This window comes from Tripterygium wilfordii, chromosome 21, assembly GCF_013401445.1.
Source record: "Tripterygium wilfordii isolate XIE 37 chromosome 21, ASM1340144v1, whole genome shotgun sequence".
In the NCBI taxonomy this organism is placed as follows: Eukaryota; Viridiplantae; Streptophyta; class Magnoliopsida; order Celastrales; family Celastraceae; genus Tripterygium; species Tripterygium wilfordii.
Window position 1 is genome coordinate 13624597 of NC_052252.1, and position 15231 is coordinate 13639827.

Below are 15231 nucleotides of genomic sequence, written 5' to 3' on the forward strand. Positions count from 1 at the left end.
TTGTTTTCAATATGTGAAAAAGAACCATCAATTGGTATAAGAAAAATGCAACAAGTCGGATTTTTAGTCACCGACCAACAAGGACATAAAGTTGGACGTTCCTTTATATAAACGCAACTTGTCACAACAAACAAACATATGCAACTGCTTCTTAACATCAATCAATTTCCATCGTTTTGATTCCACGAATGTCTTAAACCTTTAGTTTAAGAAATCAAGATTTTATTAATACATGGAATTATACTCTAGCCAAACTACCAAAACACTTTTCTTTTTTCAAAACTTCCATAGCCTAATGCCTATGTTTTGTACACCCAACTCATACCTATGGATTCAATTGGTAATCCACGATGTAAGTTTGGGAACTAATAAAAAAATTGGAGTCCTATTTTGTTGGGAGGAGAATAGGGGGCAAGTGAACACTGTTCGAAATCGAACAATCTTACGATTTCACAACACAAAAACCAAGAATATGAAGGAAGGGAAAAAAAAAAGTTCTCTAGCTACCGCTTGTTTGGTAAGGCATCGACTTTGGCTTTTCCGCTTTGCGGCACACTGGCGTCGGATGCCTCACCAAACGACACAACGGAAACGTTGTTCACACGCCAGCGCTTTTGCTAGCATTGGAGAAGCTCCAGGCAAGAGATTTTGTTTGAGCAACTACAGCGTTTGGCGTGGGTGTGGGACCCACGCCAAAAGTTGTTGCAACTCTTTTTATATCTTTTGGACGTGGGTCCTACCTTTTTACTAAATAGTTATTTTTTTGGACTAAAAATAGATGGGCCCACGTTTGGACAGTAAATCAGTTAATAATAACTAATTTTAACATGTTAATTAATTTTAACAACATTCAGTTAACATTTATTTTAAAATATATACTTCACATTAATATTAATAATAACTAATTAATATATTTATATTTATTAAATTAAATTAAAGATTAAACTAATAACAAAATTTATTATAAAATATAATATTTAATAAAAATAAGTATTTTATTAATAAAAATATTATGCTTAAAATTAACTTTAATAAAATTATATTTATTAGATTAAAACTAATATTAAATTTAATATAAAAATCATAAAATTTAATATTATAATATTTTAATTCAACAGTTTTTCGCTAACGTCAACTTTTAGTTTGTTAAACTCCTCAATTACACAGCTTTAAGTTCAGCTTTTCTGTTAATATTGAAAATCAATCCAATCGTTCTATCAAACGAAGCCCTAATCTAACTAGTTTAGGAGCATTGCATAAGGGAAAGAAAACTTTTGTTTGTAATCTTGTATAGATGTCTTACCCTCTACAACCTCGACCGAGGGATGAGTAAGAATCCATATAAAAGTATATAGTCTCCGCCATTTAAAAGGATTTGACGAGTATCCCATACAAACTTATATATCCATATTCTTATTACGATATGATTTTTATCTCCATCCATTAATCTATTGGGCCTTTTAATATACTTTGGTTGTGAGATTAGTGTTTGAGACGGAATTTGAGTGTTGCGAACAAATAAGATCAGACGATGTGTGCGGGAACAAACCTTTTAGAACAAAATCCAAGGGGCGCAAGCACACGAAAAAGAAAATGAAAAATGACTAATTTGATTAAAAGCTAAGAAACGGAAATTTCATGCTCTGTTTGAGTTTTTGATTGATTAGACCTTGCAAAATCTAAAATCTAGGCTTATATACATGTTCTCTACAAAACTGTCAACACTGATATTTACAATTAGATCCGTTGATTTGCTGCCAAGTGTTCCACGTTCTCAACTGCTTGGTAGTGTTGAATAAATGTTCCTCCCTAGCTGACACGTGTACTCTATGTCCTAATATTGCTCTACTTCCGTTGAGCCATGACTCCCACGTTAACCACTCTTCTTTACAGGTCGAGGTACTTGTGTAATTGTTGCTGCCGCTTGTTTCGGTCATTTGCCAACTGTTTGACCGATCTTCCTCGCTCAAACTCCCAGCTCTTCCAATCGTTGTCCAAACCTGGCCGTTTTACTCGGCTTTCGTCCAGCGAATTAAATGGCATTGTCGTGCCACGTGGGGTTGGTATATTTTTATATGTAACAATTAAAATATTAGATTGGTAGCATCAAGTATGGACAAAAAGTGTTGACAGGTAGCCACGTCTTAACCTTCATGCTCATGCATGCAGACAAGTCCAAGCGGACCATTGTGGGACCCGCATAGAGCACTGTTGTCAAGCGAAAATGGATGTCATGACCCCCGGCTCACCGTGTCAACGGACAAGCCTAAGACATCATCAAAAGCAGCATATGCAAATGCAGAGCCTGTTCGCGCTAAGTTTTTCTTCGAATATTTGTGCATGATTCTGGTTGATTTTTCTTGAAACCTATCATGCATGCGATTAATTTCTACGTGACTCGAAGTGTGTTTGAATAATAAATTTTAAAACTCAATTCTTCTTTGGACGTGGTTGAATGAAATGCACGTTGTCTTTTGCTAGTGGCGAATTGAAAATAGAAAATAGATTAAGGGGCTTGGTTATTGGTAGAGTCGGGAATTTATAATAGGGGGGCCAAAGGTCGATGGAGGTTCGGGGGTAGTGTTAAGAATTTTTTTTTAATTAGGATTATTTATTGAAAAGTGATCGAAAATAAGTAAATATTTATATATATAGTCAATAAATTGAGTAAATATCTAAAATTAAAACATAAAATGTTCAAGCAATAATTTAAATTGTGCTAGACAATTTTTTATTGAATATAGATATTTATTATCATATATGAATGTTTATCAACCAATATTTATTCTCTTGTATGGTATGACTGTAGATCAATCAACAATTATAATTTCTATATTAACCATGCATATTATATAGTTATTAAAAAATATATAAGTATTTTAGTGATATATACAGTATACATATACTTTATAAATACTTATAATTTAAGCAGATTTTTTTTTAATAAAAAAATTGGAGGACTTGAGCCTGCCTTCTGCCCCTAATCTACAAATTATATTTACACTAACATACACTATTTTAGAAGCTTGGTGTTTAGATGATGCATGTTGATCTCACAATACCAAATGATTGCCATAATGACGTGATTCCTTGCCGTCCTTGGACTTAATTTTTAAAGAAAACAAGAGTTTTGTTACATCACCCAAATATAGGAAATTTGCTTAACCATATTCAATCTTCATTACATATATTATTTCACCAATAATACAATGAACCACAACTTCTTTTAATTTTAATTTCTATGTTCTTATTGCCTTATTATTTGATCATAAAGAAACTATAATGACATCACTTCGCATGAACTAATCATGTTAGTATATAAATATGTGCATTGTTCAACTCATTCGAATGCTCGAGAATCACAAATAACTCAAATGAATATCATGTGTATCGTATCTTATAGACTTCTCGAAACTTCATCTCTCTCAAATCTCAATCACTCACAATTGTGTTTGTGTTGCGTTTGACAAAAGGCACTCTCAAATCAACGTGCTGATCCGGTATCTCCACCGCCCAAAACCCCACACCGCCTATGTGATGCTTTGCATATGTGGATCCCATTCCACGACAATTACCCCCACGGTATGTGACAGCAACTTAGTGGGACCCTCGTATCATTCAATATCAGTGGCCATGTCAGCATCTGTTACCCAAGATTCACCCAATAAAGTATCTACAGAACCAGAGGGGTCTCAGATTATTTAATAACCTACAATGAAGCAAATACTTAGCGGAGAATCCAACTCTCCTCTCCACTCTGCTCCAACTCTTCAAGTCATAATAAAATAAAAATGACACCGCAACACTACGTGACGGAGCTCGATTCAGCCACCTCCTCCCCTCGCTCAGAATATTCAGCTCATGATGCCAACGCACGCGTGCGCTTCATGTGCAGCTTCGGCGGTCACATTCTCCCCCGCCCCAACGACAGCCAGCTTCGCTACGTTGGCGGCGACACCCGAATTGTCGCAATTCATCGCTACTCCACCTTCTCCGCCCTCCTCGTCAAGCTCGCCAAGCTCTCAGGTGAGAAATTGACAATTTCATTTGTGTTTGAATTTGAATTTCTGATTAACAATTTTGGTTTTGTGAATTTGAGTTTATGAGTTGTGATTTTAGGTTGTAGCAATTTTAGTGTGAAGTACCAACTGCCTAACGAAGATCTTGACGCGTTGATTTCTGTGACAACCGACGAGGACGTGGAGAACATGATGGAAGAATATGATAGGCTGTCACACAATCACAACCCAAAAGCGGCTCGGCTCCGGCTCTTTCTGTTTAACAAAGGGGATATCTCACGGGCTAGCAGCATCAGCTCACTCCTAGACAGCTCCTCTAACCGCCAGCACTGGTTCCTCGACGCCCTCAATGGTTTTGGCGCGGGGCTCGAGCGTGGCCGTTCCGAAGTTTCATCTATTGTGTCCGAAGTACCCGATTATCTATTCGGTTTGGAAAATCCGGAAGAGACCCAGCCTCCTCGTGAATCAAGAATGAAGACCCGAACCGTTTTACAGGATAACGTGTCTGTCTCTGATCCCGGATCGCCTGCTCCGGTGGTTCAATCAACGTTTAGCTCCACGTCGTCGGCTTCTATTGTGCCTTCTATGCCAAATCTTCCACCGGTGAAGACCAAACCCGATAACCCAGAGCCAATTACGCAGGTGAAGGAGAATCCGGTTGAGGTTCCTGTAGAGATGAATGGGCAACCTTTCTCGCAGCCAATCGTGTATTCAGGCAATCCCGGATTGCAATACACGTCGGAGCCACATTATTCAGGTCCCGCTGTTCAACAATATCCCGTTTACTACGTTTCGGGTCCGGGTCATCCGGGAATGATGCCAACTCAGCAGGTTCAAACCCGGGCCCAATATGTGCATCAAGTGCCAGTTCAAACGAATCAAATACCAGTCGGGTATCATCAGGCGGTTCAGGGTATGGGCCCAGTTTATGGAGGTGGAATTAGGCCGGGCACAGCGATGGACGTGTCAGGAAGAGTGGTCAGTGATGGGACAAATCAGCAACTTTATTATGGTGTTAGAAATGCGGGTGCGGTTCAAATGTATCCGGGTATGGTGGTGCCCGGTGGTGAAGAATTGCAAAGAACAGGATCGGATGTAAGCTCCACGGGTCGGGTCTTTCAATCGTATTGATTATTATTATTTTGGTTTTATTCCCATGTGCCAGGGAATATGTATTTCTGAATATGCCATTGTTTGCAGCGAACCTAAGACCTCTACTGTGTCTCTGTGCATTTCTTTAAGAGGTCACTGATGGTTGTAATGAATCATAAATTCTGTAAATTTCCTTTTGTTGTTTTGTTGTGCTTGTGTAAGATATGTGATTTTTTTTTAATTAGCCCACTTCAGTTTGTACTGGCCATACTAAAGCCAATGCCTTATATTTGGTTTTAGTGAACCATTGGTTTGATTTTTGATCCAACTCTATGGGCTTTTCTTTTGTTCAAGCCCATCAAAAGATTGACTAGGCTTATTGGGCTTACAGTGAGGTCTATACTCTATAGTCTATCCCGATATTTTTGTGTTTTATTTAGAATTAGTTATGATAGGGATTTCAATAGTCGTTGATATCTCAGTTATTCTAATTATTGAGTTATAATAAATAAATGATTTTATATGCATCATATGAGATATAAAGAACTTATAAATTTACTTTAATCATAATCGTACAACTCAACAAATACAATAATTGAGATACAAATTATTGGATATTTATCATTTTCGCTAATTGGGCAAGAGCCACATGTAAGGGAAAAAAGAAAGAGAGTAGTCAAAATTTAAGGCACCTTGTCATTTATTTCTAAAAGAAATAATAATAAAGAAAGCGACCAGAGCCATATTGAACCTTCAATAAACGTGGGCCCTGGCAATTTCTTTTTAAGAAAATGAACATGTACTGACAACTTTTCCTTACTTCTAGTGGATCCCACATTAATTATTGCAAAAAAAAAAAAAATATGCAGCTTCCGCTCACGGAGCTTCTTTCTTTCCAGCGAAACCGCTAACTAGAAGGCAATGGTTCCGCTGCAGTCGATATGGTGTTTGGTATGGCGTTGGACGCCAGCGGCCGCACAGCAAACCGCTCAATCCAACGCCTTACCAATTAATCTCCTTTTTGAGATCCAGAGAGTGGCTCCCAATGTCATTTCTACACAGAGATGGTAGTATACGACCATGGAAGCAGCTCCCACATGGAAGACCAAGACCCAGAAAAGTCAACATCCTCCGATAGCCATCGAAACTTCAACTTACTGTGCTTGACGCCCTAATCTCTCCCTACCAAGCTGAAAAGCAGAGAAGGCCTGAAAATCTAAGAAGAGAACAACAGGGATTCTGATAAAGTGAGTTAACATGGCCCAGGAGATCGAAGAGTATCTACTGAAAAAGCTAAGCACTGGACTCGAAACCTCCAAGATTCGTTGTTGCAACAAGTTGTTTCAAGAACTAACCAAGTTGCTTAAGAAAAAACTAGAGTCACCTTCATCTTCGATGTCAATACTCAGAGAAAAGCTCTACTACCTCAACAATCTTCTGACAGAGTGCCAGACTCTGTCAAGGAAGCGTAGTTTGTACACGCCAGATGAACTGTACGCCCTCTACAACATTAGACGAAACCTTAAAAAGATCAAGGATGAGCTCAGCCTGAAACCCCCCAATGAAGCACCAAATGGGAGTCCCATTCCAGATCAAAACAATGATACTAGCATATCTAATCAGGGCCAAGTTTCCCGGTCGAGTTCTCTGTTAGTGCATGCATCATCTAAGATTTATGGGTTCGAAGACGAACTGATTTCAATTGGAACACTGCTTCGAGAGAGAGGAAACAATGAAGCTTTTAAGGCTGTTGGAGTTGTGGGGATGAGTGGTGTCGGAAAATCTACACTCTGCCGGGAACTTATGAACAGAGAAGATGTGAAGAGTCAGTTCCTTCCGAGGATATGGGTATCCTTGTCGAAAAAGGAAAATGAAGCTGGGGATACAAAGACAGCACTTGTGAAACGAATGTTGGACTCTCTCGGGGTTGAAGAGGACATAATCCAGTCCATCTTCAATGAGCATGCCGTGGCAGGGCTACTCTGTGCTCTTTACCAGCAACTGAGGGGAAAAAGGTATCTGATTGTGTTTGATGATGCCATGGATACAGATTTATGGTATAGCCAGTTGAATTCTTCGCTAACTCGTGAGGGGAAATGGGATGCGCGTCTTGGATATGGTTTGCCAAAAGGGAGAGGCGCAGCAGTGATTGTCACAAGTAGGAAAGAGGGAGTTGTGAAGATGATGGTTGGAGAGGAAAACTTGCATCGGCTTCAGCCTCGTTCAGACCCTGAGAGCTGCTGGTCTATATTCATAGATTCTGTTCGGAGTGACGGATTAATATTCAATCCGTCCAATGTGGAAGATCTGAAGAAGGAAATAGTAAACAAGTGCGGTGGTCTTCCACTGGCCGCAAAAATGATGGGACAGATCATGAATGAACAACTTCAAGAGAAAGCTAACGGCAGTGTGATCAACCAGGGAACATAAAACCAGATGATAGTGCAATTGTTTAATGGTTCTTGATTGGAGTTGGTTTCTTTCTTTTTCCTCCATTTTCCTTCCCAGTTCAAACAATTGATATGAAATGAAGAGTAACTTCAAATTTCAAAAATTGTTTGCTACATCGGATCTGTCTGTCACTAGAGTAGAATGATAAAGAAAACTTCACCTTTGAAGTTCGAACAATTTTATTCCGACTGAGATGAGATCAAGGGCAGTCAAAACCCCCAGTTTCTATGACATACATTTTTCTCATCCATCACAGAACTTGAAGCAGTTGACCATCCCTTATTGCCCATCTGAAACAGCATCATCAATTGCAAGTCCAAGCAGCAAATGCTCATAACGCTTCCCTACAATGGCTACTGGCGAAGATTAGCTTTGCCATTGGCATAGCCACCCCACATGATGGCCCTCCCTCTAAAAGAACTAATTTACAAGTCAGAATTTCATGGAAGCGTCAAACAAAGGATGAGGTGACTGATGTCTCCACAATCCAAACCACTGAAGTCTTTGTGTGATTACTGGCATCTATACTTTTTAGGGTGCTGCAGCAATTTGGGGACTTATTACAGCAATAGGAGGTGGATGTAGTTCAAATAAGGCTTTGTTTGCATCAGCGTAGCTTCCAATGCATATAGTGTCACCTCGACCATGCCAGGTGCCATCCTGGACATTGTTTATCTCCAATGTTCTGGACTCCTGTTCAGCAGAAGATAGATAGCTCTTAGGAATGCAAAGAGTTCAGGTGAGGTAAGATGACATGAATTATTGAACTTTGATAATCTTGAACTGAAATCAGCTTATTTGGATGATCTCTTAATAGGGAAAGCGATTCAAAATATCAACGAATACCTGACATAATGAGCAGCAGGGGCAGAACATATGGTAGATGCAATCATCCAAGGAACTATCACCTACCTGAAAATATCCACGTTTTCAAAGAAAAATGTAATGATTACCAAAAAAAAAGAGCTTTGATCGCAACTGATAAAAAACAGCAGCAATGAGAATATTAGCTAAAAATCACCATTACAAATAAAACAAACAAATCCAGAATGAACAGGTCAAGACTTCATCCATTAAGGTTGTGCATTTAAAAACAGCCAGAAATAGACAACTTGATGGAAGCATGGTTCTTCCTAAAATTTGCTACATAATCCAGATAAGTTACAAGTTTTTTAAGAATGGGAACCAATGTAGGAATGACTCATGACTAGTACAAAACATAAGTATCTTAAGAAAGGTAAAACTATGAAAGGGCCAGAAAAACGAAACAAAGAATGCTTTCAGATCACAATAGTTGGACAAGACTATATGAAAGCTCTAGTTGTCAGAAACTTATAAAAGTGAGAGATTAGTTTCCAAGTTGAAGAAACAAAAGACGCTACTCCTAAGGGCTCCAAATGCATTTCACAATAGAGATACTTAAAAATGAGAGACAAGGCAGTCCTGAATGCTACAATAGCACTATGCGGAAAGCATCGGACCAGTCTCAGTATCCATGGCTGATGGCTTCCATCCGGCCCAATCCCACTCCTTCCCCCTCCCCCATGGCCAGTTGATATCTTTTAGGCATAATAAATTTAATTGTTTGAAAACGCAGCACAAATCTATACAGCTTCTGCAGGTTTTCCATCCCCAAGCAAGTATTTCACTATGATATCTATATGCCTCTCAGCAATCATTTAATTACCCGGAACCAAGCTATCCTCTAATAAAGATCACCAAACAAGATGATTAGAGGACCTATTATAAAAGTGAAAATATTTGTTGAGAATGACACACTCTATCAACTATCCATTGCTATCACAACTTTAACACTCCAAGAAGTGAAAACCTACCCAATTCCAGTAATAAGGGTAAAAAGTTATGTTACTGATTAAATAGATCAAGAAAACGTGAAAAACAAGACGTCATTTGAAAACATAATGAAAATATTGATGTAATAGCACCATATACACATAATCTAAACAGTCAAAGCATATAGGAAAAAGAAATCTCATATAACAGTAACACTCACCCTAATGTTAAATTTTTTTCTAATCCATGTGCGGAAGAAACCCAGATACGTTCCTACTGAAATGGTGAAAGCAACAGCCAAATATAGGAAGCAGTACTTCTTGGTCACCACAAAGGCAACAAAGTTGATGAGGGCACTAACAGCAAGAATGAAGTAAAGAGTTCCCTGCAAATTTAAAGCTAATCATTCAGCACTTATCTAAAGCCAGAGTAAACTGCAGCAAGAACACATATTGTAATAGCAAGTTCAGTTATTTGCCTAGATGACATGCAAAACATCATTTTGTACTTCAAATGAAATCTTATTATGACTTCTAACCTGTAAAAAACAATAACCAAAACCTGCTCGTCTCATGTTCTTCCCAAATCTATAGCACGGGCAACTGCACAGAAAATGTACCGTTAAACACAAGCATAAGTGGCTTAACATCATCAATCAAAGAATGTTCATAAACAGAAAAATGACTAACGACAATTAAATAATTAATTAAACATATATGAGACCAACCCCAAGAAAATCTTCAAAATTATTTGGAAGACCAATCATTCACATCAATTTCATATAAAAAGTCAAAGTCCATTCACCTGATTCAACAGTAGAATATATTCAGACCCATGAAACGTGAAACATCTTAATGGACCCCCCAAAAACAAGGAAAGAAAGAAACTTTCTCAGAATTGATAAACAAACCAGTCAAAATTTAAACAAAAAAAAAAAAGCACAATCATAGATAAAGCAAAATATATTAACCATAACTAGTAGGTAATTAAAATGCTCTCATATCAAGTAGATAAATAGAAATTCTCATGACCCAAAAACATGAACAAAATTCTAAATAAAAAACCCTATTATTTATCTATGCTCTTTATTCAGCTTCAATTCACACCTAACGATTAATCAACCACAAACTTATAAGCAAAAAAAGCTTATTTTTTCTAAAAAAAAAAACTGACCAGGCGGATTCGAGGGCTATACGGCGGTCGTCGAAGCAATCGAGGACCTCACCCTCCCACAAGCGAAAGACCCCACCGAAATCCCCCGAATCTCCTCCTACGTCGTCGTCTTGAAGCATCGTCCATTTCCCATGAGTCTGCATCGCCACCGTAGAGCAAAGCATATCGAAGTCCAAAACAGCCATTCCTTCCATCACCAGCCTCTCCTTCTCATCCTCATCTCCTCCATCAACACCTACCCCAACACAAACCCTCTCTTCCTGCTTCTCTAAATCCCCCATAAATTACCGAAAAAATAAAACAAACTTCGCCTTTCCTTTCCCCTTCTTTCCCTCTTTATCGTGAGCACAAAAAGCTCTGCTTTTGATGAAGAAAAAAAATGATATTTCCCCCTTCTATCCTTGTTTGGATTTATGAAGGGGTAGGCGGGTAGCTTTTTTGGGTGGAGAAGATAGTGATGTTTGGCGTTGGGGGGCTTGGCGGGTGAATAATTGGGTTCTCTTCTCTGGATATGATTGACGGTACAGCTGGCGCCACGTGATAAACCTTAAATTTAGGTCTTCATATATTTTTTTCACTACTCTTCAAAACAACGGCCATTACTGTTATTTTCAATATTTGGCTGACAAGATTTTTCAAAAAAATATCTCAAAAATCCCGGCCACCCAAAATTAACAGTGGGATCATGTTTGTTCTCGGATTTTTTGGATCAAATTTAGCTATGAAAACCTATTCTAGAGATTATCATCCCAACCTTTTTCTTTTCTTTTCTTATTCAAGAGTGTTTCTTATTTCTTATATTATTTTTTCTTATTTCTTATATCGGTGTTATGCTTTTTATGGCTTCAAGTGGACTCATAAAAGCTACGAACCCTTTTGGTTGGGAATACGGACATACCTAACTTTAGCATAGAAAAAAGCTTTTGACTGCTACAATGGACTACCAGACAAATTAATTGGGGAAGATAAAATACGTATGCAACTGGAAATGGGCAAAGAACAGCGTGTCGTCACAGATTGCATTGGTGAGCTGTCTGGCATATGCTTTCATACACCGAAATGTGTTTATCTATTAGTATTTGTAATCTTACTATATATTCAACACAAAATGGTGGTGGTGGTGGCTGGTGGGTCCTCCGGTGGCTGTTAATTTTATGCGGATAATCTTCTTATTCCGCCAACCCAATTCTTATCTAAAACCTCAACCACCCCACGTGCAAAAGACCACTATGTTGCAATTTGATCTACAGACAAAAGAAAATGAAATCCTCATCAATCATCATGTCATTTTTCTGGCACGGCGGGTTTCGCCTCTGGGGGCCCAAGTATCATGGCCTCGTCCAGTTAGAACAGCAACTAAAGCAATACAAAGTACTACAGTTTCACTTTCAAGTACTTTCACTAATGAAACCAGAAAGGAAAGTGAGAATAATGAGAATAATGAGAATGAATGAGTAGGAAGGTCACATAATGGCATCTTCTTCATGGATACCAGTGGAGAATAGATCCAAGCAATAGACAATAATTCGGGCCAAATGGTACAGATACATCTATAATCAAGCAACAAATCATTGCCAAATGATACAGAAACTGATGTAAAGTTGTAAACTCTACTGTCTTCGAAAAAGAAATGGGATATCAGGTCTTTGCAGCAGGTCTAACCAGGCCTAATCCTGAGCCGCTACCCAAATGTTTGAAGTCCTTTGCTTCAAGACTATCACCATGGCCAGCAAATCCTGTCCCGCCTTTTGCCAAATTCACCAAATTTCTTTCTTTACAAGCCTTACTGCAGAGCACACAAACCTTATCAACAGCCACAAATTTATCAGCGCATTTCTTGCAGAAGATATGCCCACAAGAGCTTAGTGCAACCAGTGACATAGCATTTGTCATAGTAGTTTTGCAGCTAGGACAGATATAGGTATTATCAAGAGACTTTGATTTTTTCTTTTCACTGGTGTCTTCTATGAAGTGGATAGGGAAGAGGGTCTTCAGCTTGAGCTTCTCATTCCCTTCTGGACAGATTGTGCTGGTATCAGGGGCATCTACCTTAGCAGGAGCTTCAGGCGTTGCAGAGGGTAACCAAAATGCTTTCATTGTCTTGAGAGCTTCCTCTTCGTAGGAAGTGACCTTAACACTATTTGCTCCATGGAAACCATTTTTATAACGATTCTGGTTTCTATCATTGTACTGTGGTACTGCCCCATGGTTTTGTTGATCAAATGCTTCAAGCTCTTTGGCTTTCTGCAACATTAACTGCTCTTGTTCCTCCTCCTTTTCTTGCTTCTGCTGAGCAGCATGAGCAGCAAGCTTCCTGCATGCACAGAAGAAGAACATGCTCATAAACATAGCATTAGCAGCTTCCTGTATACCTAAAATCACTTTGACTCAGACGGTTACGTAACTCTCTTTAGACAACCATCTAAAAAAATTGACCCCAAAGGAGAATCAATGCCTTCAAACACTGGCCTATTACTTTCTTTCAGATTCTCTATCCAGTCACAACTCACAAGAGTTAGCTCAACCAACTTATTCTGTTCTTTGTTAGGATAAATGAAAGGCTCAGCACCTAACTCCTTTATCTGATGAACCATAGTCCAGAAAAAACTCAAGTCAACACCATTAGATTGGATGTCTTCATCCATAACTGTCTAAACCAGTAACAATATAAAGACTATGATCAGCAATTAAGCATCCTCTTTGCAAAAACAGCGTTAAGATTAACACATACAAAAGCCTAGAAACCCCCTAAATTTACAAAGGAAATCAGATACAATAACAGAATAGCATAATCGCATATGGCTCTAGCAAAAAATAAATACTAAAAATTCTAGACAAATAATTTGGGTATCAGTGTTAGAAATCAGCCGAGCTATCCCATAAAGACATATTCAAAATTAAATTTCAGCAGTAATCTCAAATAATACATGCCTTACCAACATGCTAAAGCTTTCTGAGTAGCAAGAGTAAAAACCTAATCATAAATCCAACACCAATCATTTAAACTCATTCGCACCGCTCCTTGATCCAAACAAATCATGACATGCTATTCCATATTAGAAAAAACAACATGCAATCATGTTCGGATTCACAAATTTCTCATTCCTTCAACTAAAGTCATCAATCATCAATTAACATTCCACCCATACTGACCCAAACTTTTCTTACACCACTGCAATATAAACGTTAATCAGACTGACATTATCATCTCGATCTTTACATAAAAAGCAATTAAAACCGCATCCAATTGCTGTTTAAATCTGTTAATAATTGCAAAAAGTAGTAAATCTATAACTTTAGCCATGGCCGCAAAACTAGACAGAATCACCCAGGCAATAATACCTTTGAATGTCTTTCTTCTGTGCCAAGAGGCACTCGAGAATGCATTCTTTGCAGAAAACGTGGCCCTTCTGGCAGCATAATGGGTCAATAAGTGTCTTCAAGCAAAGACAACAAGCATCGAAAGGCTTAATGGAGTCCTTACCCAGCCTCTCCTTCTGGGTTCCGTACCCGAGCTTCTTCTTCTCATCGTACGTGAAAAAGGCTAAGTCGTTGTTGTTCTTCGAGTGTCTTTGCGGCATCTTTAACTATCTGTAAGCAAACCAGAACCCTAGCGATTGCTTTGAATCGAATAGGTGTTCGTTGGATTGAGAAAGGAATGAAACCCTAACAATTGCAAAATGAGGAGAATTTAGAATTCGTACTGGGATTTTATTTGTGAATTGTGTTGCTTGAGATTGGGGTTCCTCTGATATAGAGAGAGAAGCCGACCGTCAATCCGAAAGACTACCCTATTATGGGCTCCAGGTAATATGGGCCGCCGTCTCTACTAAGAAATACTCGAGGAACCTATGGGCTCTAATATAGCCAGCCCACAGCCTATTTTCTCTTTTTGGACAAAAAATAAGAGGCCCATGGGTTCCTGTTGGAAAATTTAGGACTTGTCGCCCCAAGCCCAATACAACTTTGTCATCTTATATACCCTTTTTTTCCACATATTATTTAGAACTTCATATCTATTTCTTTATGGATAAATAAAACGTATTAGGACAAACTACGTACGAACACACAATTCTTAGAGTAAATCTGGATATTGTCACAAAATGAACAAGAGAGAGGCAATATTATCAAGCCCAAAACTTTCCGTTGTGACTTGTGAGACGGCGAGTGGGTTGCCTTTCACTAGTTATCCAATTCCAATTTCCAAGCCGTACTTTGCTGCAATACATAACATCGTCGTTCAGCTAATGCGTTCAGATATTGATGTAGGTATGGGAGTAAAATAATAATTGTTCTATAATGTTTACCTCCTTGAACTCGCAAGAGACAACACGACAGAAGATAAGTTTTACAATTTCATGTAATTTTTTAGTTAAGTAAATGGTAGATGCTGTAAGCACCCACCAAAGGATCACAGGTTGCCTTGCCAACACCAACTTTGATTTGAAAGGAAGATTATCAGAAAAGGAGAAATCAAAAAGGAAAGATTGTGTATCTATCGACAAAAGCAAATCTCTCATTTAGTAGGGTCACCCGATCTACATTAGCTACACTATACACAATCACCATACTGAAGCATTTGCAATGGCAACCATTGGGCCATTAGATTTTTTTAAGTGGTGTTTTTTATGACATGACAACGAATGAATCTATTATGCACAGGGGTGGATCTAGGAAATAAATTTAGGGGGCTTAGTCAATG

At 38.5% G+C, this 15231-nt stretch overlaps 4 protein-coding genes across 4 annotated transcripts; 2 read left to right on the top strand and 2 right to left on the bottom strand.

Annotated features, from left to right (window-relative positions):
- The first annotated feature begins 3706 nt into the window (after positions 1–3706).
- LOC119988461 lies at positions 3707–5415 on the top strand. Its single transcript, XM_038833506.1, has 2 exons — positions 3707–4026; positions 4120–5415. Exons 1-2 carry the CDS (start codon positions 3792–3794, stop codon positions 5148–5150), a joined length of 1266 nt encoding a protein of 421 aa, XP_038689434.1. The 5' UTR covers positions 3707–3791; the 3' UTR covers positions 5151–5415.
- A 953-nt stretch (positions 5416–6368) lies between these two features.
- On the top strand, positions 6369–8074 carry LOC119987958 (probable disease resistance protein At5g45440). Its single transcript, XM_038832871.1, has 2 exons — positions 6369–7520; positions 7862–8074. Exons 1-2 carry the CDS (start codon positions 6369–6371, stop codon positions 8072–8074), a joined length of 1365 nt encoding a protein of 454 aa, XP_038688799.1.
- On the bottom strand, positions 7635–11001 carry LOC119989188 (protein PLANT CADMIUM RESISTANCE 10). Its single transcript, XM_038834546.1, has 5 exons — positions 10530–11001; positions 9895–9958; positions 9577–9741; positions 8409–8474; positions 7635–8255 (listed from the first exon to the last, which is right to left on the bottom strand). The coding sequence occupies exons 1-5, from the start codon at positions 10808–10810 to the stop codon at positions 8094–8096; spliced, it is 738 nt and encodes a 245-aa protein (XP_038690474.1). The 5' UTR covers positions 10811–11001; the 3' UTR covers positions 7635–8093.
- A 979-nt stretch (positions 11002–11980) lies between these two features.
- On the bottom strand, positions 11981–14284 carry LOC119990134 (E3 ubiquitin-protein ligase CSU1-like). The gene is made up of 2 exons (XM_038835980.1): positions 13872–14284; positions 11981–12843 (listed from the first exon to the last, which is right to left on the bottom strand). The coding sequence occupies exons 1-2, from the start codon at positions 14108–14110 to the stop codon at positions 12168–12170; spliced, it is 915 nt and encodes a 304-aa protein (XP_038691908.1). The 5' UTR covers positions 14111–14284; the 3' UTR covers positions 11981–12167.
- Positions 14285–15231: the final 947 nt, after the last annotated feature.

Coding starts and splice junctions, on each gene's coding strand:
- LOC119988461 (XM_038833506.1), top strand. CDS start 3,792: ATGACACCGCAACACTACGTGACGGAGCTCGATTCAGCCACCTCCTCC. Junction 4,027..4,119: donor CAAGCTCGCCAAGCTCTCAG/GTGAGAAATTGA, acceptor TTGTGATTTTAG/GTTGTAGCAATTTTAGTGTG.
- LOC119987958 (XM_038832871.1), top strand. CDS start 6,369: ATGGCCCAGGAGATCGAAGAGTATCTACTGAAAAAGCTAAGCACTGGA. Junction 7,521..7,861: donor AAGAGAAAGCTAACGGCAGT/GTGATCAACCAG, acceptor CATCTGAAACAG/CATCATCAATTGCAAGTCCA.
- LOC119989188 (XM_038834546.1), bottom strand. CDS start 10,810: ATGGGGGATTTAGAGAAGCAGGAAGAGAGGGTTTGTGTTGGGGTAGGT. Junction 8,475..9,576: donor GAAAAAAATTTAACATTAGG/GTGAGTGTTACT, acceptor GGATATTTTCAG/GTAGGTGATAGTTCCTTGGA. Junction 8,256..8,408: donor CCTGCTGCTCATTATGTCAG/GTATTCGTTGAT, acceptor TCTGCTGAACAG/GAGTCCAGAACATTGGAGAT.
- LOC119990134 (XM_038835980.1), bottom strand. CDS start 14,110: ATGCCGCAAAGACACTCGAAGAACAACAACGACTTAGCCTTTTTCACG. Junction 12,844..13,871: donor CAGAAGAAAGACATTCAAAG/GTATTATTGCCT, acceptor CTGTGCATGCAG/GAAGCTTGCTGCTCATGCTG.